The 27,231-nt window shown below is 36.9% G+C and overlaps 1 protein-coding gene across 8 annotated transcripts in view; it reads right to left on the reverse strand.

The window, feature by feature from the left end:
- nolo (ADAMTS-like no long nerve cord) overlaps positions 1-27,231 on the reverse strand; it is a 215,693-nt gene that overhangs the window by 120,733 nt on the left and 67,729 nt on the right. For all 8 annotated transcript variants that reach the window (XM_073966680.1, XM_073966677.1, XM_073966675.1 and 5 more), the window contains one exon: positions 20,224-20,407. In XM_073966680.1, coding sequence (XP_073822781.1) covers positions 20,224-20,407 — 184 coding nt within the window. The remainder of the gene's footprint in view (positions 1-20,223; positions 20,408-27,231) is intronic.

The raw sequence follows: 27,231 nt of genomic DNA on the forward strand, positions 1-27,231 counted from the left end.
ATAGGTGCACTTTTCAATATACCCCGAAGAAAACGGTACATCCCGATTTACGGTATTTCGAAGGTTTTAGCCGCATTATCACACCGAAATGACTGAAATTTGGTATTCTCGTGTGGGGCTAAAAAACTTTCCCCCGGAAATTTATCGTTATCGGTCCAAGTTTTGATGTGCCCCCTTAAGAACGGTACATCCCAATGTTCGGTATTTTGAAGGTTTAACCTCATTATCGCACCGAAATCGCTGAAGTTTGGTATTCTTGTGGGGGACTACAAAACTTTCTTCCAGAAATTTGTCGGTATCGATCCACGTTTGGATATAGCCCCCATAGTACCTCCCGATTTTCGATATTTTGAGGGTTTTAGACAGAAATGGTTGAAATGTGGTATATGGTCTTCGTTGGGGGTACAAGGGAATTTGTCGGTATAGGTCCATGTCTTCATATATCCCCCATAGAACGTTACTTATAGATTTTCGGTATTTTGAAGGTCGTGTCCTCAATATCTCTCCAAAATTACGGACATTTTGTTGCTAGTATTCGTTGGGGGTATAGAACTTTTCACTTTAAAGTATAGGTACACCCCATAGAACAGTACCTCCTGATTTTCAGTATTTTTAAGGTTGTGGCCTCAATATCCCACCGAAATGGCTTAAATTTGGTACATAGTCTTCGTTGAGGGTATACAACTTTCCACCTGAAATTTGTCGGTATAGGTCTATGCCTTCATATAACCGCCATAGAACGATACCTCCCGAGTTTCCGTATTTTGAAGGTTGTGCCCAATTTCAAACCGAAATGTCTGATATTTGGAATTAAGTCTTTGATATCGGTATAAAGATTCTACCTGAAATTTATCGGTATATGTCAAGGCTTTTATATAGCCCCCTGAGATCGGAGTTACAAAACTTTCCTCCAGAAATTTATCGGTAGAGGTCAACATTTTATAAAGCCTGTATAGAACACTGCTCACGATGTTCGTCAACTATTCAAATCCAAAAATTCCAGGTATGGGTCTAGCCGATATTGCCTACTCCTGCAATAAAATGAAGAGTTTTGTACTCTCATAAACGATATTAAAATAATTGTTCCTGTTTACTTCAATACATTCGTGGTGGAGGGTATAAAAAGATCAGCCCGGCAGAACTTAACGCCGTTCAAGGGTCTCAACACTGTGTCTGCTGTATGAGTAATTTTTTTAATAAAACTGGTCAACAATAAATGTTGCGAGTTAAACTCATCAATATTGCAAGTCCCCCATAAGAAAGCGTTATTGATACGCTAATGGTGTTATTAATTAACAATATTTTTATTGATTATTTACTTGGACTTTTCCGAGCAGCAATATTATTTTCCTCCAAAATGCCTGGTGTATTCCATAAGTATTTGGCTTTCACTCACAAAACTTTCTCTAGCAAATTGTGCTCCCGTCCGTAAGCTTACAAATTAAAATAGCAGCCAGCAATCAGACGTCCATTCCACCCGGCTTTAGGTAGTTAATGAAATTCAGGACATTTTCATGAATATTTAATTTAATTGCCTTGACTTGTACATTCGACGCCTACCAGACAGGTAAGTAAGCAGAAGTCGCCACATTTGGTAAGAAAAGCGAATGCAAGGAAGGCGACATGTCACTGCATAGTTTAGAATATTTAATTGAGCAATGAGAGTGTAGCACACAAACACACACACAATGGAGATTTTTGGGTCATAGTTAGCCTATTTAAAACAATTCCAAATCACTTATAGCGTACGTCTTCTGTTTTGTGTTAATGTGTTAGTACTAAGTGAAATGAAAAATGTCGCAGAACATATGGAGATGGCAGAAACATGGAAAAATTATATGAAAATTTGTTGATAATGGATTATGGGGTACATGGAGGACAACAAACGACGCAGTGTTTCAATGTTTGCGGACATAGGCATTTGACTTTATTATGTTACGCTGTTTCAGGTTCGCGGAAAGTTCTTTGTATGTTTATTCGTATATGTATATACATAAGTGTATAAGCGAGTGGTAAAATTATGATTGCTATTCTTGCCTATCACTTAAATATAGGGATAGGAAAAAGACATTAGTTAGACCATCTTGATTGAGGATTCTATTAAACTGTTTGCAACGGAAACAAAAGTTCTGTATATAAAAATAGCGTATTACTGATAATGTGATAAAATAAAATTTTTGTACATTTATCAATTTTATTAAATAAAATATACTAAATATATTTGTTAATATATATTTACCCTATTTGATCTCTTCAAATAGAAAATTGATAAATTTAAAATTTAACTAAAAAGCAATTATAAAATTGCTAAAGAAATATGAACACAAAACGAATGTGGAAATTAAAAAAAGGATTCAATTAGATCTCATTTATTTTCAAAATGTCATCAAGAAAGCAAAGCAAAAGAACAACAAATGAGATTTTGGGGAGGAAGAGTATTGTAAGTGGATGACATACAAAGAGCAAAAATCTTTTTGTTTTCCATATATTTCTTTTCTTGTCTCGAGAATTTAAGTTGTCCCTCACTTCCCCTCTTAAAAAAAAATAAAAGATACCTTAACAACATCAAATTATTTTTGGTTGTAAGAAAAACCAAGCGATAGTTATAACGAAATAAGATTCCCAAATCGTTTGTTATATTATTTTCCTTTTTCGTCTTTTTTCCAGTAATGCCACTTCTGCACTTGGAGGTGGAAAATTTTTTGTGAAAACCTACCCTGGTTCTACTTAAAACAAAACAAAAAGCGCTGAATCCCAGCATTGTAGAAAACTATTTGCTTTGCTAACGCGGCAAGATTGCAATTGCTGCTGACTGACTGGGTGTTGAAGTTGGAGTGCTTGGCTTTAAGGACCTTTGCATGTTGGAGTGTCATTAAGTTCAAAATCGAAATGAGAAACGACAAGAATTCATTGCATGGATTTCGTGTTTCTGTTTCTTTTAGTGTTGTTGGTGTTTTGTTTTGATTTCAATATTCAAACTTCACAGTCGCAACACGGATAAAATAAACAAATCTCAAACACCATCACCCACGAATGCAAGCAACATCAATACCAGTGTTGTAAAACAATAACGGTGACAGAAATTCTATACGTCTCAAAGTGAGGTTTGTGTTAAAACTGTAGAGAGGAAGGGTATTTTTTATGGTTACCGAGGCTTCAGGAAATATTTTGGGAAATAAGATATATTATAGATGCATCTTTGACCACCGTTTGCGAACAAAATATTGTCACATCATAGCTTGGGGACAACGTAAAGACGAACTAACGTCGTGCCCAAGCTATGGAAAGGTTCTCACATAAAAAAATATGCTAATGCAATGCAAAGTAGGGTACTTGAAAGAAAAAAGCTGTGAAAGAGAAATGTTGCTGCTGACACATTGTTCCAAAATTCAGTTTTAATTAATTCAGTCGAACTGAATTCGGAACGAATTTGCTTCTAGATTTTTTTCTGAATTGAGCAAAACATGATGGTTTGAGGGAAGCGTAAGTTGTACCAGCGGTATCGACATTTGTAATTATTACGATCTGGCTTGGTAACGCTATTGGAAGCAATATATGCGAAGCAATATTTGAGAATCGCATATATTTCCATCGGAGTAAAAATATCTCACAAAATGGGGTTTAAAATTGGAGAAGCGGTGTAAAGATCGAAGAGTTTCCTGAAGTGAATTGGCCGTCAACAGCATTGGGGCAAGTCATCACCAAGGCATAAGCTTTCAGTTGCAAGAATTGTTCTTGGCGATTTCAATGCTTACCACGAGGTATTGCACTCTCAACTACTAAATGATTCTTATCGTAAACCAGATAAACGAATCGCACATTTTCATCGCCACTCCCCCACTCCTTCCATCCACATCATGGCAAACAAAGGTCACATTAAATTTTGACCACGTTCACGGTGGAGAAACAAAGCAAAGCACGACCGCTTTATATGGCGGAGGAATGGACAGATATTCAGGGAAATAATATTCAAAGCCGCAAAGCAAGAGACCTTAATATTTATTCCGATAATAAAATTTGGCACAACAGCGCTACCAAATACGTACCGACGAAAGAATTCTAAACTCATCGCAGAAATAGAGAATTGTTTTCTCGTACAGGCGTTCCAAGTGGCTACAATATCTCGAACCCTGATCAACTTTGATCCGCAATAAAAAGTCAATTTGGTTCCAATAGGGGAAAAAATCTCCTAAATATTGCCTTAAATGACATTCACCATTCAGATGCAAAAAAATGTGCAACACCGCTAATTTATCGTAAGCCCTATCCTTCACATTAAGTAAAGTTGAGCGAATTATCTACAAGTCGGAACAAAGCACTTGATGCTGAAGGCATATATATGATAGTGCTAAACAAATTGGGAGCAGTAGGTTCAAGGGCGTGGCCAGGTATATGGCCCCCTATATTCGATATCCCGATTCATATAGGCTCTACAAAAAAAAAAAAAAAAAAAAAAACAAGTAAAAAGTCGTTAAGTTCGGCCGGGTCGAACTTTTTATACCCTCCACCATAAAATAGTCTTAATTAAAATGGAATAATTAGTGTCCTTTTACAATTTTAGGCGGAACAACTTTTCGACAAATGATAGACTCCTACTGCTTCCCACTATTGCTTAAATTACACTGTGAACACAAATGTTGGGGCAGAGTGCGTGTATATTAAAAACCCCGAAGGACAGATGCGCCGTCGAACTTCAGCGTTATGGTGTGATGAAGTTTTTGCAAGAGACCGTGTAAGTCATCCTGAATTAGCATTATATCTTTGTTTGTTGTTTTTGTAGAGCACTTAAGCAACAGTGAACAAAGATATAACGCTAATTCCTGATGGCCCACAGGGTCTCTAACAAAAATTTCATCACACCATAACGCGGAAGTTCGACTCACGGCGGATCTGTCTTTCGGGATTCATAATATACTCACCAAGGCCTTTCTTCCCCAAGAGGAATTTTCCGTGCCCCAGACTTTCACCTCCGTGTTGTTGCACAGTGTTATCTAATCTAAAAAAATGTGTTCAGGGAGGTGAAAGGTACCACGTACGGTACCTTGACTCAAAGAGTCAACCTATCTTTAAATTTTTTGGCGGAAAAGTTTTATAGCTGCAGGGAACTTCAAGAGTCAAATTGAGACCCTCAAAAATGGACCCATGTTTACGAATTTTAGTTAAGAAATTTCGTGATCACTGAAAATTCCCGAAAATCGGGAGGTACAGTTATATGGGGGGATATACCAAAACATGGACCTATATTGACGATTATTTTTGAATAGACAAAATTGTAGCTAAAATTCTCAAAATACCGATCATTACAGCTAGTTCGGTTAAAAATTGCAGCTAAAATTCTCAAAATACCGAAAATCAGGAGATACCGTTATATGGGGGCTATACCAAAACATGGTCCTATGTTGACGATGTTTCGCTGGAGACGTTTTATGACCACTAAGAACTTCAAATGTCAAATTACAGCTATTTCGGTTAAAAACTTTAGCTAATGTTCTCAAAATACCGAAAATTGGGAGGTACACTTATATGGGGGCTATACCAAAACATGGACCTATGTTGACGATGTTTGGTGGGGATGTTTTCTGACCACTGAGAACCTCAGATGACAAATTACAGCTAGTTCGGTTAAAATTTGTAGCTAAAATGCTCAAAATACCGAAAATCGGGAGGTACCGTTATATGGGGGCTATACCAAAACATGGACCTATGTTGACGATGTTTGGCAAGGATGTTTTCTGACCACTGAGAACCTCAGATGGCAAATTACAGCTAGTTCGGTTAATATTTGTAGCTAAAATGCTCAAAATACCGAAAATCGGGAGGTACCGTTATATGGGGGCTATACCAAAACATGGACCTATGTTCACGATGTTTGGTGGAGATGTTTCATGACCACTGAGAACCTCAAATGGCAAATAACAGCTAGTTCGGTTAAAATTTGTATCTAAAATTCTCAAAATACCGAAAATCGGGAGGTACCGATATATGGGGGCTATACCAAAACATGGACCGATATAGCCCATCTTCGAACTTGACCTGCCTATGGAAAAAATACCCTCGGGTGCAAAACTTCAGCACTCTATCTCAATTATTGCGGACGCTAGAGTGATTACAACAGACGGACAGACAGACGGACATGGCTAGATCGTCTTAGAATTTTATCCTGATCAAGAATATATATATCTTATGGGGTCGCAAATGATTAGTTCGATGTGTTACAAACGGAATGACAAACTTCATATACCCTCCATACTATGGCGGAGGGTATAAAAAAAAAAAAAATAGGACGTAAATCCACGTTTTGGTGTACCCCCATATATAGGTACTATCCGATTTTAGGTATTTTACAGTTCTTGTCTTCGACTTAGCAGTATTTTGGCATTTAGGTTTCCCAGCGGTCAAAAAACGTCTCCACCAAAATGTTTAGACATAGGTCCAGGAACTTAACGCCTTTTACCGGAACTTAACGAATTTTTATACCCCAGCATTTATGCTAACGGGGGTGTATACGCTTTCATACGGGCAAAATGTGCCTCATCGAAATAATGGTTTTAGACCCCAACTATGTTTGGACGAAATTTGGAGTTGATTTAGTCATGTCCGCCCATCTGTCTGGCTGGCTGAAGCGCACGATAACTCTCGAACGGATCCACCGATTCGGTCCAAAATTTGGCTTTCGCAATATTTTGTCAAAACTTAGTTTAAGTTAGAAAATGTTCGGAAAATTTGTGCGCACGATAGCTCTTGCAAGGAGTAACCGATTTGGTCCAAACTGTGGACATTATGAAATCTCTACAAGGCGTAGATGAGGTTCAAATATGGACTCAATCGGTCCAATCGCCTTGGTTTTTGTTGCAACAACTTGTATTCACTGTCCCCCATACGACGGTATAAGTTTCATCAGGGGCAAGTCCATACTTCCTGAGAAAATAGCCTGAAAGGTGCAAAAAGGCCCTGTGACACCGTGTACAGTGGTTGGAGCACAAGATAACTCTCCAATGGATTTGCCGATTCGGTGCAAAATGTGACCTTTGTAATAGTTTGTTCAAACTAAGTTTAAGTTCGAAGATGAGCCTTATCGGTCCACTCCTTCAGGTTCCTCCCCCACAAAAGTTCAAAAATGTTCGGAAAATTGTGGTCACCATATCTCTTAAAGGGAGTGACGTATTTGGTCCATACTTTACACATCCTAATATATATTTAACAGATATAGATCAGGTTTGAATATGGACTATATTTGTCCACTCCTTCGGATACCTCCCACACAAAATTTCGGATAAGTTCACTTTAAGACCTACTCTTGAATAACTTGGATTTCTTTTGAAGCAACTTGAATTTGCTGCCTTAATTACGACGGTAAAAGGTTTTTTTTCAGAGTCAAGTCCATACTTCTTTAGAAAACAGCCCGAAAGGGGTAAAAACCCCTGTGGCACCATATGTAGTGGCTGGAGAGCACGATAACTTCCCAACCGATCAACCAATTTGGTCCAAACTTTGGATCTCCAAATATTTTCTCCAAATTTAGTTTAACTTCTAAAATGGCCCATATAGGTTCTTTTCTTAGGGTACCTCTCCCCCAAAGGTTCAACGTTTGTGCCAATGTGCAGTTAAGGCTCTCTTCGTAAAATACGAACGTAATGGTCCTGTTTAGAACGATATTATGTGTTCCGTGGACAAGTCCATGCTTCCTGGCTTTCTGGTCCAAAAATTATACGATGACCCACTGAAAGGACTAGTGGGCGCGATAACTATCGAAAAGATATGACTCTCTAAATAAGTACCACTTCCATAATGGACTATGTCGGCCCATTTCTTCAAGTACCCCCTCCGCAGCACTTTTTAACTTTAGTCCTAATCAGCATTTTTCTCGACAAATTCAAATGTCCAAAAAGGGCCACAAAATTCTGAAAAGACCCCAGACATAGGCTGAGGGTATATCTCTGTCGGCAAAGCCGACGGATACTTTTTTACTTTAAAATAAAACGGCGATAAAATGAAGAGTAGTATATAGTAGCAGTCGAAATTTTCAGAGTAATTACTTCGGAGTCTCAACTCGTACAGAAAATGCGTTCTTCCCAGTACTCTTAACTGATGTATCCACTGTCATCAATGACCTCTAACAAATTTGGACACCAGCACAATTTTTTATTGATATTTAGTTAGGAAGTGTAGAAGTCAGAGGATCCCACACAGGGGATAAGAAGAAACGGATATTAAAACATCGGAACACAGAACAATGAGATCATCTTCTGGTGGTAAAAAATATCTGTCAAGCAGAGACTTCTATTCATGCAAAATAATGCAGCTCGAATATTACCGTCGAGTCTAAACGGTGTGTAGAGAAGTATTACATGGTTAAAATATACTCAGGAAATGTCAAACAGTAATTTCCCTTGGTTCCGTAGATTTTTTGTGATATTGGGGCATTATATCAGGATAGTGTTGAAGTTTGTGAGGGAGATACCCGAAGGTGTTATCCGATATATACCATCAGATACTCAATTCGTAATAGGGACCACAGGAACAACCTGTTGCAAAAAAAAAAATCAAAATGAACCGAAGGCTGGACTTATTCTGTATATTCCGAAGGTGTTATCCGATATAGTTCGTCTGGTACTCAACATGAAAGTGAACGTGCTCATTGGCCATTTAGATGGTGCCGGCAGCGTTTTTTAGAGACTAGGCAATTATTGGCTTACCCCCAAAAAAAATTTACTGTTGTAAAAGGGGCCGTGGGAAATAAATGGTCTTAGACTGCACTTTGAGAGAAAAATGATGAAGTTTTGTATGGGAGCTACACGAGAGAGTGGATATAGTCCATATTCGAAACTATGCCTAGTAGAAATATTACGATGTTCATTGTTTAGACCAAATCGGTTACCCTCCTCCAGAGTTATTGGGGGCACCATTTTAGCGATAAATTTTGAACTTTTGTGAACCTATGTTAACGATCTGTGAACTTGAAATATTACGACATTAAAAACTTTGAGCAAATGGGTTAAACCTTTTGAGAGTTATCGTGCGCTCCAGCCAGCCGGACAAGGCTAAATCGACTCCAAATAGCCTGAAACAGATTGAGTCCAAACAATTATTTCCATGAGACACATCTTAGCCTAAAGGCTGAGGGTATACAAAATACTGAACAAAACACACACACAATCGATATAAATGTGAAAAAGGACAATGACAAATATTAAGGCTATGGGAGATTAATACACAAATAAGCGTCTTTCCGCACTAAATCTGTTCCTTATTCCGTTTTACAGAAACTGAAAGGTAATATTTTTATAATTGACTCCTGATTTGTATTCAGCATCACCACCGTCAGAATATCTTCATAAACCTCTCAAGTGCTAGAGGACCTCAACTTTTTTTGATATTTTATGAACACAAACTTATTGTAAAAAAATTAATGTTTGTCGAATGACTTGATGAATGATGTCCTGCTTCATCTTACAATTCGAGTATCATTGAGCCTGCTGATTTGAATAATTGTTCATTTCTTCTTTCGCGGCAACAATTAGAGCTAAAAATCCTGAGAAAAGTCCATTAAAGAAAATTACAATTTGTTTCATTTTATATTTTTCAACAACTGTCCAAAGTGCCATTTTGAAAAATCCTCATGAAATATGCCTTTTTCTTTATGTTTTACGTTTTTGTTATTGTTGTTGCAGTCCTTTGCCATTCAGAAAGGCAACACCATTAATTATTTTGATTGAACTTTCAAAAGTAATTTGTTCAATAATTATTTATGATTATTTTCGTTGGCACCTTTTTCGTGGCAATGACCAAGGCAAAAAGGGTCAAATACAGTTGTTACCTTTTGTGTCACAAACTCCTGGGACAATAAACCCAACACCATGATTTGTATTTTAACATCCTTTTTTGGTAGGCAAAACTTTTAAGCAAATCAATAAATCTAATACCTGTTCATGACAAAAACAACAAAAACGAGAATGGCATAATCTTGTTGATGTTTTTGGTTTCTGTGTTTGCCAAAGGGCTTACGACCTCTTAAAAGTTATGCTTTATAAAGAAATTATTTGGCTGATGAAGCTGTAATGGTGAAAGGTTTGGTTTGGCCCGAAACCCCAAAAGTACTCAAGTTAATGCAAGGCAAATCTCCCTTAGCACACATTTATTATTTACGCATGCCAAACAAGAGAAAAAGAAGAAGAAAAAACAACAGCAGCAACAACGACAACTGGAAAACAAAGTTATGCCTTTGCTTTGTCAAGATTTAATCTGAAAATCAATTTGTGCAAGTGTTGCTCTTAATAAAAATGAGTGTCGAGTGTCACACGCACACACACACCCACCCAAGAGTCCCAGACCTTCACAACTCGGTATTGTCTAACCTCGACCCATCAATCTTTACACACGCATTTCTAAAGAAATCTGAATGTTAACATGAATAAGAAGCATAAAACCAAGAAACCGAAAACAACAAAAACACCAACAAGAAGATGGGATAAGCAGAAAGATGAGCAGGAATAAAAAAGTTTTTAAGACTCAGAACAAGGAAATAAAAAAGGTTTGAAATTTTAATTTGTATTCTGTATACTGCTGTATTTGTATATTGTTGGTATTAGGAAGTTTGGTAGAAATTTTGAATTTTTTATTTCAGTAAGTTTTCTTGTAGCTGATGCATGAGTGAAGTGGTTTTTAAACCCTTTTACTGGTGTGCAAATGGTTGGGGGAAATATGGACAATGGGGAATGGTAATGAAATTTGTTGCCCCAACTGGGTCACACTGATGTATTGGAAGCTATTGTTGTAATAACCCGCTAAAACAAAGTATTGTGGTGGATGGGAATTTTTGTTTATTCAATTTTTTCTGTGGTTCAAAAATTTTGCATCAATTTTTTAGGTTGTAGTTCATGTGATATATTAAAAGTTATTTAAGTCAAATTGTGTAATCTACAGGTTCAAGATTGTACTTGCCATAGACTGTCATTTCAAATGGTAAATTGATGCGTCCTTTTTTAAGGCAAGTCATCTCTCCCAAACAGCCATAGTTAATTCATAGGAATACGAAACTGTCAAAATAAAACCACCATATTTTCCCCTTCGACCTGAAAAATCTTATTTCGAACGCATCAACAAGTACGTGATCCATTTTATGCAACATTTTCTACCATCTCACTCCAATCCATTGTGATGGCTGATGGTTATATTTCAGTGTTCCATATATTTTTGTCAAACCGATTTTCCGGCCTTCAAAAAAATGGCCCGTTCCATTTTTAATATCACTTTCCATCCAAAATAACAATAACAATGGCAATAACAACTGACAGCAGAAACCTTTTCATGCTACGGTATTGTTGTAAAGAAAAAAACCCTGACCACACTCACTCGTTCGTTTGTTCACTCACTCACAATGCAGAAGAAGTCGAAAAAAACACCAACTACGAAACGCACTTTCCAATTATTGTTCCGACTGCTGCAAATGGAAGAAGAATTGCCTCGTTTCGTTCAATAAAAAGGGGAACATTGTTTCTGACAAAATGGACAAAAGGACCAGTAGAGCACAGCAAAAAGTTGACATCCTACAGCCATGTCATGCCATTGATGCAGTCTTTATGAATTAGAGCGGAAATAATGTTGACCAAATACCCCAATAGTGTGGTGGTATACCCAGAAAAAAAAACTATACAATTGTCATACTACAAAGTGTGGTGGAGGTTGGAAAGAAATGAAAGCACCAGAAAATTTGAGGTGTTTCAAAGAAAAACAAATTGAAGCTTAAAACAAGAGTTAAAGTTTTTGATTGTGTGAACGCGTCATATACTACATACATATGTATGTACTTGTATGTGGGAATTGGTTCAATTCAGAATCTATGTAAATATTGCAGTATCAAGGAACTTTTTTTTATTTAACAACTTCAAAAAATGAAAAACTTAAGCATGTACTGAATTATATATTTGTGGCCTTGTTATATAAAGATATTCAAAATCTACAGGAAGAGAGAATATCTTTGTCCTCATGGGCAAAATTTAAGTCTTCACGAGGGTACGCTTTGGCTGCAAAACTATAGCGGTCTAAGGGTGCCACTGAGTGCTACTGAAATCTACTGAAAATGGAACGCCCACTTTACATAAGGGCACAAACTAAATCCAAGTGTTTGAGATCCTTGTCATCACTGAGTTCTAAAATATATGGAATTTAACAGCAAAAAATTGTTACGAGTTGACACGTTTAAGTTAATTTCCGTTAATTTGATTATTTTAATTGTAATGTAAATTTTTATTAAGCAGTTAACCTAACCCAAATAAAGGTTTACAACAACTGTATAGAATTTTCTCAATCCTTCAGGTTCTTACTTTTCATGTTTATTTTCGTTTTTATTATTCAGTAACAACATTGTTGCTCTTTCAATTCTCTCGCATTTGTCACCCTTTCGCTGATATATGCATGTGTTATTGTTAGCTTAGTGCGAGTTGTGTGTCGGTTGCAGTGTTGAATTGTTGATATTCGAGATGTTACCAGGTCGTCCTTCTAGAAACATCGGTAGCGATAAAGAGATTGTGCATAAATACCAGAGAACTGTGAGGCGGTGGGTCAGTTGTAATTCAGACCGCGAACTGAAATCGACTTTTTTACAAAAAAAAAAAAAAAATAAAGGAAAGCTGTGTGCTCACTAGAGTTAAGCTGTGTGCTTAGTAATTTAATGTTGTTAACGAATAGTTAAAGTAAAGTCAAGTGTAGAATCGTAATCTAAAAGAACTCGCATTTTATATGATAAAAATCGTATCGGAGAATAAAACATCGTCTATACGGGATTATGTTAAACCTAATTCCGTAACAATATTGTACTAAGTTAGACAAAAATAAGATCATCTATTTGAAATTGCGGTCGAGTAGGCTCTCGAAAGAAAATAATTAATGTTTATCCAAAAAGAATGCAATTTTTGTAAATTTTTTTAAGAAAGTCATATTTATTTTTTAGAAGAATTAGAATTAATTGTACAATGTGATTCCTCTGTACTTGGATCCTTATTTTAGTAGAATATATTTTCTGTCCGTCAACAGAATTTTTTTCAAACCTATGTCGCAATTGTGGAGTTATCTTTATGAAATTTTGTATGGAGGACGGGCTCCTACCAGAATAGACCTCATTAATTATTGGTTATGATCATAAAATATTTAGGGGTGAAATTTAATAAAAACTAAATATTTACCCGATTTCGTAAATGCAATGTAGGTCGTGATAATAGTCCGATCGGCGTGAAATTTTAAATAAAGAATAGGTTTAGAAAAATAGCTCGAAATTATCATGATGATTATCAGATAATATAAATGGATCGAAACTTTTGTGTGAAAGTACTCTGTGACACCATTATTTACTACCCAGCAATGTTTGAAATAATTGGGGTTTTCCTGTGAAGTTTTGAAGAAATAACCCATTATTTTTCAGGGTTACATTACTATGTAATGGTTTATTCAGATTTTGCCGAGTAAAGTCCATTTTGCACCACTGTGCGCTGGTTGAGAACCCACCCTACAAAAACAAACATTATTATGAAATCCCGTAGAATAAGATGAACAAACCCCATAATGTCGACCAGATTTAACGTTGGGCTGTAGTAACTGAATTGACACATCACGGAAACCTCACTGCACTGAAATTTACACAATTATTTCATGTAAACACACCTTGTGCCGTTAAAAATCATTCCAAAGGCAAAATATTGCAAGTCCATGCAAACAGGCACTAAATCCGAACTTCTATACCAGAGGTCCTCACTAGAAAATCCATGGTACGATCAGGAGATCTACTCTGCAATATGAAGCTATACGACCGTGACATAGAAAAACATATAAACAACATATAAATTCAGAATAAGTAAAAAGTAACAGCAAGCTTTCCCGACAGAGATATACTCTTAGCCTGTTTGAATTGCAACTTTCATCTATGAATAGATCGATTCTCAGCTACAGAATCAAAAGTGTTTTTCGCGAGATTTCTGTTTTTAGGGGCATTCAGATTTTTGTGGCCCTTTTTAGAAGCATGAACTTGTCGACAAAAAAAGAAACCGAAACTTTTCGTGTATTAACGATTGTGGACGTTCCAAATAAATTCTTAAGGTCTGTTTGATTTGGATTAAAGTACAAAGGTGTTGCGGAGGAGGAACCTGAAGGAATGGATCGACATAGTTAATTTTGATAGATATTGCACCCACCAGTGATTTCATTTAGAGATTTTAAACCCCTGACTGATGTCCAAGACATTGCTGCTAACGCAATTAGCAGCCTAGACTCGCGTGCATAGAATTGAATGTCTCATTTTCTCTCAAGTAATGTTTTAGACTAGGGCGCCCTTCTGCTGTCGGTGTGTGTCAATTTGCTCATTCACACAATTAAAAAAAGAGATCTTTTGTTTTTGAAATGACAATTTTCAATACACAATTTTTTCCATTACACAAGACAACCCAACAAACCAGCATTACTCAAAAAAAAAAACATCATATTTAAATCATATATTGTTGTGTAGCCACTGCACGATGGGGCCAATAGCAGGTTTTTGAGGCAAAAAATCAATTTTTGAAGTGAACAATTTGAAAAAAATAATAACGCATTTCGATTGCCAACAGTCTGAATCACTAAAAATAAGAAAATAAATCAATCTGGTAACACCACATAGCGACATACTGATCTGGCAATGGTGACATATTTTCTTATGCATAATTTTCCGACATTCATTATAAATAAGTAGTGAATGCATTTTGGGCGCCAAAAAGAACATTTCAACATTTTTATATTTTTTAAACATGGAAAGCTCTTCAATGGTTATGTAAAATAAGATAGTGTTAACAAATAATAAAAATGTTATGTGTGGTAAATGTATTTTTGGGTTAAGATGTTATGTCTTTTTTGGAGTATTTTGCTTTGTTATCCATGTGTTCTCTGGAGTATAACTTTTGAGATCTAGGTAGATCTAGGATATTATATATATGTGGTGAAAGGTATTAATGTGTACTATCATTTTGTGAAAAAATTAGCTGCGCCTATCTGCGCCTTTTCATAAAAATCTGATTTCAGATGTCGTAATACTTAAAAATATGGACATTTTTATGTTTTGGTTGGAGAATAATCGGAAACCCATTAATATTATCATTTGGATTTCGGACAAATTTAATAGACGTATATAATAATAATATATATAATAATAGTTGGCTTTTGTGGTGGAATCTTAGCCGATTTTTACTAAATTTGGAACCTCTTTTTATTAACTTATAACAAACCACAGGCAAAACCACGAAATTTGAACATATGTATATAGGGGAGCTATATCTGAACCGATTTCAATATAACTTGACAAAGTTATTTGTAGATTTGTAGTCCGAATTCTGTAATATTTTTCAAATTTTATTGTAATTTGATGGAATTTGCATGATTGGTCCATCATTTGCCTGAAATCGGGCGAACATATAATGGGAGCTATATCCAATTCTGAACCGATTTCAGTATGATTTGCCAAAAATGTTTCTAGACCAAAATCCGTCACACATTTCAAATTTCATCAAGATTGGACATACATAGCGGGATGGGTGCACCAAATACCTAAAATCGGGCGAAAATATATATGGGAGCAATATCAAAATCTGAACCGATTTCAATATAACTTGGCAAACTTATTTGTAGTCCTAATTCCGTGGTATTTTCCAAATCGCATAAAAATTGGGCAGAATTTCCGTGTTTGGTTCATCAATTGCTTGAAATCGGGCGAACATATATACGGGAGCTATATGTATATATGAACCGATATGAACCAAATTTGGCATATTAGTTTCTAAGCCCATTATAAACATCTGTACAAAATTTGGAAGGTCTAGCTTGCCACAGTGATTTGTTGCCTCGAAAACCTGTCATTGGCCCCATCGTGCACTGGAGAATAAACGAACCTTGATTCTCTTGAAAATAATGAATGTGTATGCTAATTATTAGCTTATCCATGTAATTGTAGAATGTATTTATATGAATTATTTTTCGTAAATTTTATAAAATCAGACTGAATGGTATGTTGGGAAACTATCAAAATGTTTGTGTTTCAAAATCAACACAATCACAAAATGTCTTAGTATTTGTATGAGCAGCTCTATTTTAGACCATTATATCAGGAAATATGGACTATCTCACGAAAAAACATAATATCGCTGTAAACAGGATCACAAGAAGTACTTTCATAGAAAAATTCCAAAAGAATGCAATTAAGTAATATAGTTGAACTTTTGTAACAGAGGTAACCAAAAATTTTGTCCGATTGAAACTTGATATTTGGAAGGAATTTTAAGATCTGAAACGTTCGAAAATTATCGTGCTCATCAATAATTTTAGGTGGTGCCGACAGGTGCAATTTTCTGAACATTTGTTTAATTTTATATTTTCGAACTTATTGTACATATAGTTATAGTATAACAAGTAAAAAAGTATCAGTCGGCTTGACCGACAGAGATATACCCTCAGCCTGTGTATATTGAAACAATTTTTTCCCAAAAAATGTATGTATTTAGAGGGTTTTAAAAATTTTGGGCATATGAACCGACAAAAATGTTGATTAGGATTAAAGAGCAAAAGTTTTGCGGAGGAAATACTTAAAGGAATTGATCGACATTGACCATAACGGAAGTGGATCTCCAGCCACTACTATGGTGCCATAGTGGGTTTTTACACCCTTGGGCTGTTTGTCAAGAAGTGTAGATTTGCCCCTGAGAAAACTTTTACCATCGTAATTGAGTCAGCGAATGCAAGTTGCTTCAACAAAAATCAAAGTGATTCGATAGCAGGTCTTACAGTGAACTTATCCGAAATTTTGTTTGGGAGATACTGGATGAAGTGGACAAATATAGTCCATATTTGAACCTGATCTATATCTGGTAGATATATTAGGATGTGTAAAGTATGGACCAATTCGGCCACTCCCTTCAAAAGTTACCGTACGAACAATTTTTCCGAACATTTTTGACATTTTGTGGGGGAGGTACCTGAAGGAGTGGACCGATATGGCTTATCTTTGAACTTAAACTATGTTTGGACAACATATTACCAAGGCCAAATTTTGGACCCACTCGGCAGATCCGTTCGATAGTTATCTTGCACTCCAACCACCTTACGGGTTTTGTGCAACTTTCAGGCTATTTTCTCAGGAAGTATGGACTTGCACCTGATCAAACTTGTACCGTCGTATGGGGGGCAGTGAATACAAGTTGCTAAAACAAAAATCAAAGCGATTCGAGAGCAGGTCCTAAACTGAACTTATCCGAAATTTTGTGTGGGAGTTACCCGAAGGAGTGGACCGATTAAGTCCATATTAGAACCTCATCTAAGTCTGGTAGACATTTCACGAGTTGCAAATTATGGACGAAATCGGTTACTTCCTTCAAGAGTTATCGTACGTACAAATTTTCCCAACATTTTTGAACTTTTGTGGGGGAGGTACCGGAAGGAGTGGACCGATTAACCCATCTTCGAACTTAAACTAAATTTGGACAAAATATTACAAAAGCCAAATTTTGGACCGAATCGGTTGATCCGTTCGAGAGTTATCGTGCGCTCCAGCCAGCCAGACAGACAGACGGACGGACATTCTCAATCGACTCCAAATTATCGAACACATTTCGTCCAAACATACTTGGGGTCTTAAACCATAAATGCTGAGGGTATAAAAAGTTTCTTGTTGAAAAACAAGACACAAGGGAACTGATGAGGATCTCTGACGAGATCCGAAACTAAGTCTTCCCTGCCGTACTCCTTGGTAAACATTCCCAAATGTTCCCCCTAATAAATTAAAGTTGTTTTATTAAAATACTAAAACAACGACTATGGGATTAAGCCTGACTATTTTGAAAAGCAGTTATATTTTTTTGATGAAAGTTTTGCAAATATTAAAAATACCACTGAGCAGTAATATAAACCATAAAAAATATTAAGAAATGCTTTTTCTATATCGTGAAAAAATACTATTTATTGTTTTTATCTTTCCGCTTGGACGTGGTCGCATACCTTGGTTTGGAGCGGAGCTCATTTAAAACGGCTCCGATACCCAATTGAGTATGCATCTCCATATTCCAACTTGTTACACCCTACACCACTATGTGGGGAGGATATTATAAGTGGTGGTGGATACCAAAATGACTGTCTCGACGAACTGAGTCGATTTGGCTACACACAGATAGTCAATCGTCCATCTAATCCTTGTAATCACGCTATAGATCGCAATTTTGATTAAATCATCTGGATTGAGACCTCCAGGAAGAAGCCTTTTGGATAATATGAAGCTGTCGGAGTGGATAAAAAACCTATGTGGAGAAAAAGTCGACGTATCATTCTTATGCGAATACCTCCGCTTTTATTGCGGTTATTCCACGGACTTAAAATTTTATATGAAAAGTCGATTTTTTGAAATGCTTCCGTTCTAGGCCAAATGCGGGAAAATATATAGACCAAATGAAACTTTATAAGCTGGGAATGATTGATAACCGATAATACTATAACAAAATGCAAAAAAAACACTAAAATATGCGAAAATACCTGAGTTTTACGTAATTTTGTGCAACCATTTTTGTGGCGTTTAAACGACCAGTGGCTTTTAGTGGGTTAAATTGAATGACGAATATCCCAGCTTTTGTTGGTGGTATTTAAACAACAGTGGCCAATATTAGGGAAGGCATTCTGAGTTTTAAAGTAGTCAATTACTAGAGTCATAAAGAAGACTCTCAGGTATCCTAATTTGCAATTTGTGGAATTTTATTTCCTGTTGGATATGTCTGCTTCTGTTGGACATATCCAAGGAGAGAACGAAATAAACCCGTAAAATAAGTCCCTATGCGTCTCCTAAAGACATTTTAGCAGGAATAGTGCCAAATAAGAACGAGTATTATATTCTAAAGGCTACATTTGAGTATTAAGTATATTATTGAGTACATAATTATATTGAGTATACTTATTTGAGTATTGTTTTACTATTGACCTGTTTCACTAAGACGATTCGAATTCAAACATTGCTACCAAACTTCCGTTTTCTGAAAAATATTTGATTAATTTTTGTATTCAAACAAAAAAAATTTTCGAATTTGAATTCTGAGAAACTGGCTATATTTTCGGAAAGATGGTGTGAAAAAATGCGTTAAAAGAGTATATTGTTCGCGAAAAAGAGTTAATATTTTTATTGGCAAATCTGACCCATAATACATTTGTTCCCAACGAAGCGTGACTCATGACTCTATTTGAAAACCAGTAAGGAAAGGATCAAAGTCGGGCGGGGCCGACTATATGATACCCTACACCACTGTGAATATGTAAAATATAAATCGGAGCTATATCCAGATCTAAACCTATTTTGATATAATTTGGCACATTTATTTCCAGACCGAATTCAGTCACACATTCCAAATATCATTGAAATCCGACTTATATAGCGTGTTTGGAGCAGCAAATACGCGAAATCGGCCGAAAATATATATGGGTGCTATATCCAAATCTGAACCGATTTCGATATAATTTGGCACATTTATTTCTAGACTGAATTCAGTCACACATTCCAAATTTCATCGAAATCGGAAATATATAGCGTGTTTGGTACAGAAAATACGTGAAATCGGCCGAAAATATATATGGGAGCTATATCCAAATCTGAACCGATTTCTATATAATTTGGCACACTTATTTCTATACCAAATTCAGTCAAACATACCAAATTTCATTAAAATCGGACGTATATAGCGTGATTGGTACATCGCATACGTGAAATCGGGCGAACATATATATGGGAGCTATATCCAAATCTGAACCAATTTCGATATAATTTGGCACACTTATTTTTAGACCAAATTCAGTCACACATTCCAAATTTCATCGAAATCGGACATATATAGCGTGTGTGTGACAGAAAATACGTGAAATCGGCCGAAAATATATATGGGGGCTATACCAAAACTTGGACCGATATAGCCCATCTTCGAACTTGATCTTCCGACGGCTAAAAAAATGGTATTCCCCAATTTTCAGCGAAATCGGTCAACAAATGCGACCTGTATGTTGCGAACGGACGGACGGACGGACGGACGGACATGCATAAATCGACTCAGAAAGTGATTCTATGTATATCTCTAGAAGGAACTATGGGTCTATCTCGCTTCCTTTTGTATGTTACATACAAATGCACTAACACATAATACCCCTTACCACATAGTGGTGTAGGGTATAAATAGTTATAATACTTACCACAAAGACTATCGTCCATATGGATGCGATTGAAACTCGATTGATTCTATTAATTCTGCAGCGATTTTTCCAATGTTTTTCTGTTGTCACTGACATTGGATTGTGCTGAAAAAATGTTGTTGATATTTGATGTTCCTGGGCCATATTGTTTTGAAGCATTGTAGTCCTCGTAACATGTCTTGAGCTGGAATGAAAAAAAAAATACAATAGAAAACTTTAATAAATACATCAATTGGAAAAAAGTTTAGAACGGTATTCAAATTTATATGCAAATCAAATGGCAAAATAAAAATGTATCTTTATTTTTGTATATTTCCCGAAGCAAAATCATTGACCTCCCTGGGGAGCACACATTTAAACTTTAACATAAGCATAGTTCCTTTTCGTTTCACGTTGATCACATGTCATTACAACAACAATGTTATCGTCACAAAAGTTCTTTGCTTTTTTTTGGATATCATAACAGGACTTTCAGTGACTGGCTGAGTGGCTTCCTCACCTTTTGTGTCGTATGTGTAAGTGTGTATGCGTGCGCCAATGCTGCTTGTGGTGTTTGATAGTCCTTGTCTGGTGACTGGTGTTAATGAATGTAATTAGTGATAAAAATGTGTGCGTTGTGTTGCGTCAATAATCATGTGTCACGTAGTAAATGGAATTCACGATTTTATAACATCATGAATGAAATCTATAATAGAAACATTGGCGAACAATAATACACATGTGTTTGTATAATATTATTTAGCATTGGAATGTGTATATGGATGTACGTGCCTTCCTCGGAGCAAGTTCAATGATACCGAACGACCAATTGAAATTGGATACAATGTTTTATGCAGGATACCAGACGACATTTGATTGGATGCCAAAAGCTAATAAAATGTCTTCAAGTCTCGTGACTGTTAAATATTTAATGTGAAGGACGTTAGTTGACATATGTAACTTTGTTCTTCTAAAGATAAACAAAACAACAAAGTAATAAAATGTTGTAATTGCTGTTTAGTAAGTTATTTTTGTGTAATTTATAGTTTAATGACATTGCGGGGGAGAGATCGGGTATCAGATGATAATTATAAATGTCAGTGGGAAGAAAAACAAACGTATATTAAATAACAACGTATCTAAGACGTAGGGGTCATGGTCATCGAATTATTGTAAGGAGGACCACTTTATGTCCCATTATCTCATATCAAAAGGTGCTCAGCTCTCCACGCTTACGGTTTTATAGTTTTCTCCAAAATTAATGGACCAATTTGTGTAGACGGAGAATATCTTCGTTATATGAAGCCCGAACTGAACGTTGACAATTTTATATTAATACGTATCATATTACAAATGTTACCATGGCTAGGTCATGCTGTGAGAGTATGTGAATGTACTTAAGCTGAAAATATGCAAACATTAAGAGAAGGCCAACAATTTCTATGGAGTAGACCATCTCAAAACAAATCTCTTCTACGTTCGACTTTAAGAACAGATATTCAGTTTCAAGCACCTAAGCATGCAAGTCTTTGAAGAAGTTTGATGACCCTGATATTTTTGACAGCCAGAAAATGCTATTAGAAGCCGAATTTAGGCAGGAATCGTTAAATTTGAAGGATTATTCTATAAAGGATTAAAAGCCATGATTTATATTTTTAGAAATTCATACTTTATGGGTTGTATAGCACAACCACCGCAGTTAATCTGTATCTATAAAAATTAAATTATAGATCTTTCAAAAATCAATTTCAATAACAAAACCCAAAAAGAAATGCAAAATGTAAGTGCTTTTAATGTTCTAATATTACAAAAACAAGTGCAAGCAAGTTAAATACAAAAAATAATCGTTTTAATACATTTCCTCCTAAGAACTTTTTCTTTTAATCTGCTGTGGGCGCCATAACAGCTTCACTCAATGTCTTGCCACACTCTGTCAATCGCAGCTATCATAAAAGCCTTTAACTTTAATTTTATTGTTATTGGAAAAACATTTTCAATTTTAAATCTCGAGTAATTTGAGATAATATTGTTGTTCGGTTTTTTAATTTTCTTGTGATTGTTCCCTTATTTATCCCAATGAAATAATTTGAAATTCTAAACAAGCATTATCGAATCGTAAAAAAGGGAGCTAAATGGAAAACCAAAGAGAAGGCAGGCAATAAGGAGAGGAAAAAGGGAACAAGTAGCAGGCCACAACGACCACAACATGTAAATAAACAAAAAACACACACAACCGCACACACGCTGACACTGGCTGACAATGCGACACTCACTCAAATGCCATGTAATAAAATTCTACGCCGCCACCCATCAAAAACCACTAAAGTGACACAATCATCGTATATTAGCCCTTTAAAACAATTCCCTTAAGAACATGGAGTGTTCGGGGCAACCACAACAACAACAAATATATGGATCATTGAAGTCTGCAACATCATTCTTGAGTACTGCAAGACCTTGTAAATTTATGAGCCATAAAACAAGAATCAATGTTTTCGTGTATAACACTGAACTGAAGAAGTGTGCCTCTCTCGTGCCGTCATGAACTGAAAAGGAAGGTGTTATGTCACGCTGATTGATAAAAATATGTCGAAGAATAAAAACAGAAAATGTTGCATCTAAAAGTGGAATTGGAAATTCTGGAATAAATAACTCTTTGACTGTGGGCAACGTCAAATGCAAATTAACTTGCGAGTTGAAAAAGAATTTTTATTTTTGGAAGGTGGGAGTGTATTTTGAGTTTATCAGAATATCTGTCAGAAGGGATTTAAGGAGATTTTTTTAAATATTTTATTCATAAAACCAGAAGCTATGAGAAATATCTTGATTATGAAAGTTCACATAACACATTGTAGAAAATCTGTAAAGGAATTAACTCTACAAGATGAGATCAAATGCACAACATTTCTGAAATTTGATGAGTTCTTTGCTAGAAAATAATAAAAATAAGACAACTTGAATAAAAAAACATAATTCAATTTGTTTTATGTTTACCTGTTTAATTTTGTGTTTTTCCCTAAGAAGCAGCATCGGATACCATCACAATTAAAGGCTACCAATTGCGCTTGTATTGTGTTAAACAACAACAAAACCCTTCAATCGAACGAAGGCACATGATGCTCATGATCATAGGAAAGTGTGTGTGCATGTGTGTTGTTTCCCATTGCAGATCAGAACGTTTTTATACCCTCAGCATTTATGCTAACGAGGGAATATAGACTTTCATACGGGCAAAATGTGTGTGGGGTTTAGACCCCAAGTATGTTTGTACGAAATCAATTTCAGACAATTTGGAGTTGATTTAGCCATGTCCGTCCGTCTGTCTGGTTGGTATAACACTCGAACGAATCAACCGATTCGGTTCAAAATTTGGCTTTCATAATATTTTGTCCAAACTTAGTTTAAGTTCGAAGATGAGTTATATCGGTCCACTCCTTCCGGTACCTCCCCCCACAAAAGTTCGAAAATGTTCGGAAAATTTGTGGGCACGAAAACTCTTGAAGGGAGTTACCGATTTGGCCCATACTTTGCACATCGTGAAATTTCTACCAGACCTAGATGAGGTTCCAATATGGAATCAATCGGACCACTTCTGCAGGTACACAAAAGTTCGGAAAAGTTCAGTTTAGGGCCTGCTCTCGAATCGTTTTGATTTTTGTTGTAACAACTTGTATTAACTGCCCCCCATACGACGGTACAAGTTTCATCTGGGACAGGTCCATACTTCCTGAGCAAACAGCCTGAAAAGTGCAAAAACCCCCTATGACGCCGTGTTAAGTGGTTGGAGAGCAAGATAACTCTGCAGACTCGGTTCAAAATTTGGCCTTCGTAATATTTGGGTGACGTAGGGGATGGAAGATACCAAGGAACGGTCCTGACCGGCTTTAACATGGCAAAGCTCAGGATTTATCTTGGTCCCTCTTTTATCTCAAGTGGACACTGACCTCCCGTGGGTTCACCTGGGGAACTGCCTTTAACACCCGTTAAAGGTAGTGGGTTTGGGCGTTGGGTTAGTAACCTCCCCTAGAAAAAACAGTATACTATGAAAAAGCGAAAGAAAAGAAAAACAAACCCCTCTAAAGTTGACGAACCCCGCAAACGTTTTACGGACCATGATCTGCGAATCTGCACCTGGAATGTTCGCACTCTTTATAGAAAAGGTGCAGTCTTCGCATTGGCAGACGTACTTGAAAAGTACAAGGCCGATATTACTGCCATACAGGAAATACGATGGATTGGGAAAGGCGTCACAACAACACCTAAAGGTGACGCACTGTATTATAGATGCCATGATGTAAAGCATGAGTTTGTTTGTGGATTTGTAGTTAGTCGGAGACTAAAACATCTGGTATCTAGCTTCACTCCAGTGAATGAAAGACTCGCTGCAATTCGATTAAAAGCAAAATTCTTCAACATCAGCTTTATTTGCGCTCATGCTCCCACTGAAGACAATGACGAACAGACCAAAAATATATTTTGCGAGCGCTTAGAAGAAACTTATGACCGTTGTCCTGCCCATGACATTAAAATTATACTAGGCGATTTTAATGCCAAAATTGGAAAGAGAATGTCTTTGGCCCAACAGTCGGGAAATTCAGTCTCCACAGGGAAACATCTGAGGTAGTGGTATGAGGCTGATAGACTTTGCAGCTGCAAGAAACATGGTAGTTAGCAGTACCAGATTTAAGCATCTCATAAGGGCACCTGGCTGTCGCCAGATCAACGAACAAGAAATCAAATTGATCACGTTGTGATAGATGGAAGATGCATCAAGCGTGTTGGATGTGCGATCGTTCCGAGATGCAAACATAGACTCGGACCACTACCTTGTTGCAGCATAGGTACATACCAGATTAAACGTAGCAAACAAAGTGCGAACAGACACAGCACGGAAGCTGTCGGTAAGCTGCAATCAGAACAGTTAGCCACAGCATATTCCACTCAATTGGCTCAACTGATTAATCAAAGCACTTCTCGCCCCGATAACATATCAGGAAAATGGTAAAACATTTCCCACTCCATGCAAACAGCAGCAAAATCAGTACTTGGATACCAGAGACTTCCACCAAGGAATCCATTGTATGACCAGGAGTGTGGTGCTGCTACCGAAGAGAAAAATGCGGCATAATAGGGCTACTTTACAATCAGTAGCAACGCGTAGCGCACGAGAGTGGTATCGGGAGAAAAGGAGAGAGGAGAAACGTCTTTTCCGCAGGAAAAAGAGAGAGATGGAAAAGCAGGAGTGTGAAAAAATCGAGATGTACAGGAGCCAGAATGAAGTCCGAAAATTCTACCAAAGAGTGAAACATCAAACAGATGGCTTTGGAAATGGCACATCCTCCTGTAGAGACCACCAAGATAATCTGGTAACTGATACAGATAGTGTGCTAAGGATATGGAAAGAGCATTTTTCCAAAATGTTGGTATCCAATAGTAGCGAAGTCGACGAAGATACCACAGATCCAATCCCAGAAGATGGTATTGAATGTATACCACCCAGCCAAGATGAGTTATAGACAGCAATAAACCGGCTGAAGAATAATAAGGCAGCAGGAGCTGATGGCCTACCAGCCGAGCATCAGCTAGTTAGCTCCATCTCGCAGGAAGAACGCGTACCCCACGATTGGCACCTGAGCATCCTGTGTCCCGTCCATAAGAAAGGAGATAAGACTTTATGCTTCAACTATAGGGGCATAAGTCTTCTCCCGCCTACAAGATAGTGTCAGGGGTATTGTGCCAACGACTAAAGCCCATGTTCAACGAAATAATTTGACTATACCAATGCGGCTTTAGACCTGGCAAGTCCACCAAGGCCCAAGAGATGCAGATCGACACGTACCACCTTTTTGTCGATTATAAAACAGCCTTCAACAGCCCGCTTCTTTCGAAGGTATTCCATGCCATGTCTGAATTTGGTATCCCCGCAACGTTCATTCGGCTTTGTAAAATGACTGTAACTGACACAAGATCTTCAGTTAAAATAGGAAAGAACCTCTCCGAAGAGTTTTGTACCAAAAGAGGTTTCAGGCAAGGAGACAACCTTTGGTGTGATTTTTTCAACATCCTGCTAGAAAAGGTTATACGAGAGGCAAACGTCAAAAGAAGTAGCACAATCTACACCAATAGCCACATGTTACTTGCTTATGCTGATGATATAGACATCATGGGACGATCAGTAAAGGAAGTAGCCGATACCTTTATGAAGGCGGTAAACGGCGAGAAGACCATGTTGATGGTGTCGAAGCGCAATGAGTCCATTCAGATAGGATCAACTGTTGAAGTTGGTTAAAAGACTTCGTATACCTCGGCACCGCCGTAAACACAACAAACGAAATTGTGAAATAAAATGTGAAATAAAAAGAAGAATTGTATTGGCCAACAGATGCTACTTTGGCTTAAGTAAGCACTTTAAAAACAAATCCACATCTCGTCAAACAAAAATAACGCTCTACAAAACACTGATACTACCCGTGCTGATGTATGGTTCCGAAGCCTGGATACTTGCGCAAACAGATAAGGCAGTGCTTGGTGTGTTTGAGAGAAAAATTCTTCGAAAGATCTACGGACCAATCTGAGTTGACGGTGAATATCGACGTCGCATGAACCACGAGCTGTATCTGCTATACAACGACATCAATATATATAAATGTATCGAGATGCAACGATTGCGTTGGCTAGGCCATATTATACGAATGAGCGATGATGAACCCGCTAAAAAGGCGTATAAATTCGAGCCACATGGCGGTGCACGCAGAATTGGCAGGCCAAAGAATAGATGGCACAAACAACTGGATGAAGAGATGTCAAGGCGAGGTATTCCAGAAAGCGAAGCACTAAACAAAGAGAATTGGAGATCTTTTCTTAGTTCGGTCTATGGAACAAATATTCTATATTGGACCAGTTAAGTAAGTAAGTAATATTTTGTCCAAACTTAGTATAAGTTCGAGGATAAACCAGATCGGTCCACACCTTCAGGTACCTCCCCCACAAAAGTTAAACAATTTTTGGAAAAATTGTGCGCACGATAAC

This window comes from Musca autumnalis, unplaced genomic scaffold, assembly GCF_047663935.1.
Source record: "Musca autumnalis isolate F117 unplaced genomic scaffold, ASM4766393v1 scaffold_2, whole genome shotgun sequence".
Classification (NCBI taxonomy): Eukaryota; Metazoa; Arthropoda; class Insecta; order Diptera; family Muscidae; genus Musca; species Musca autumnalis.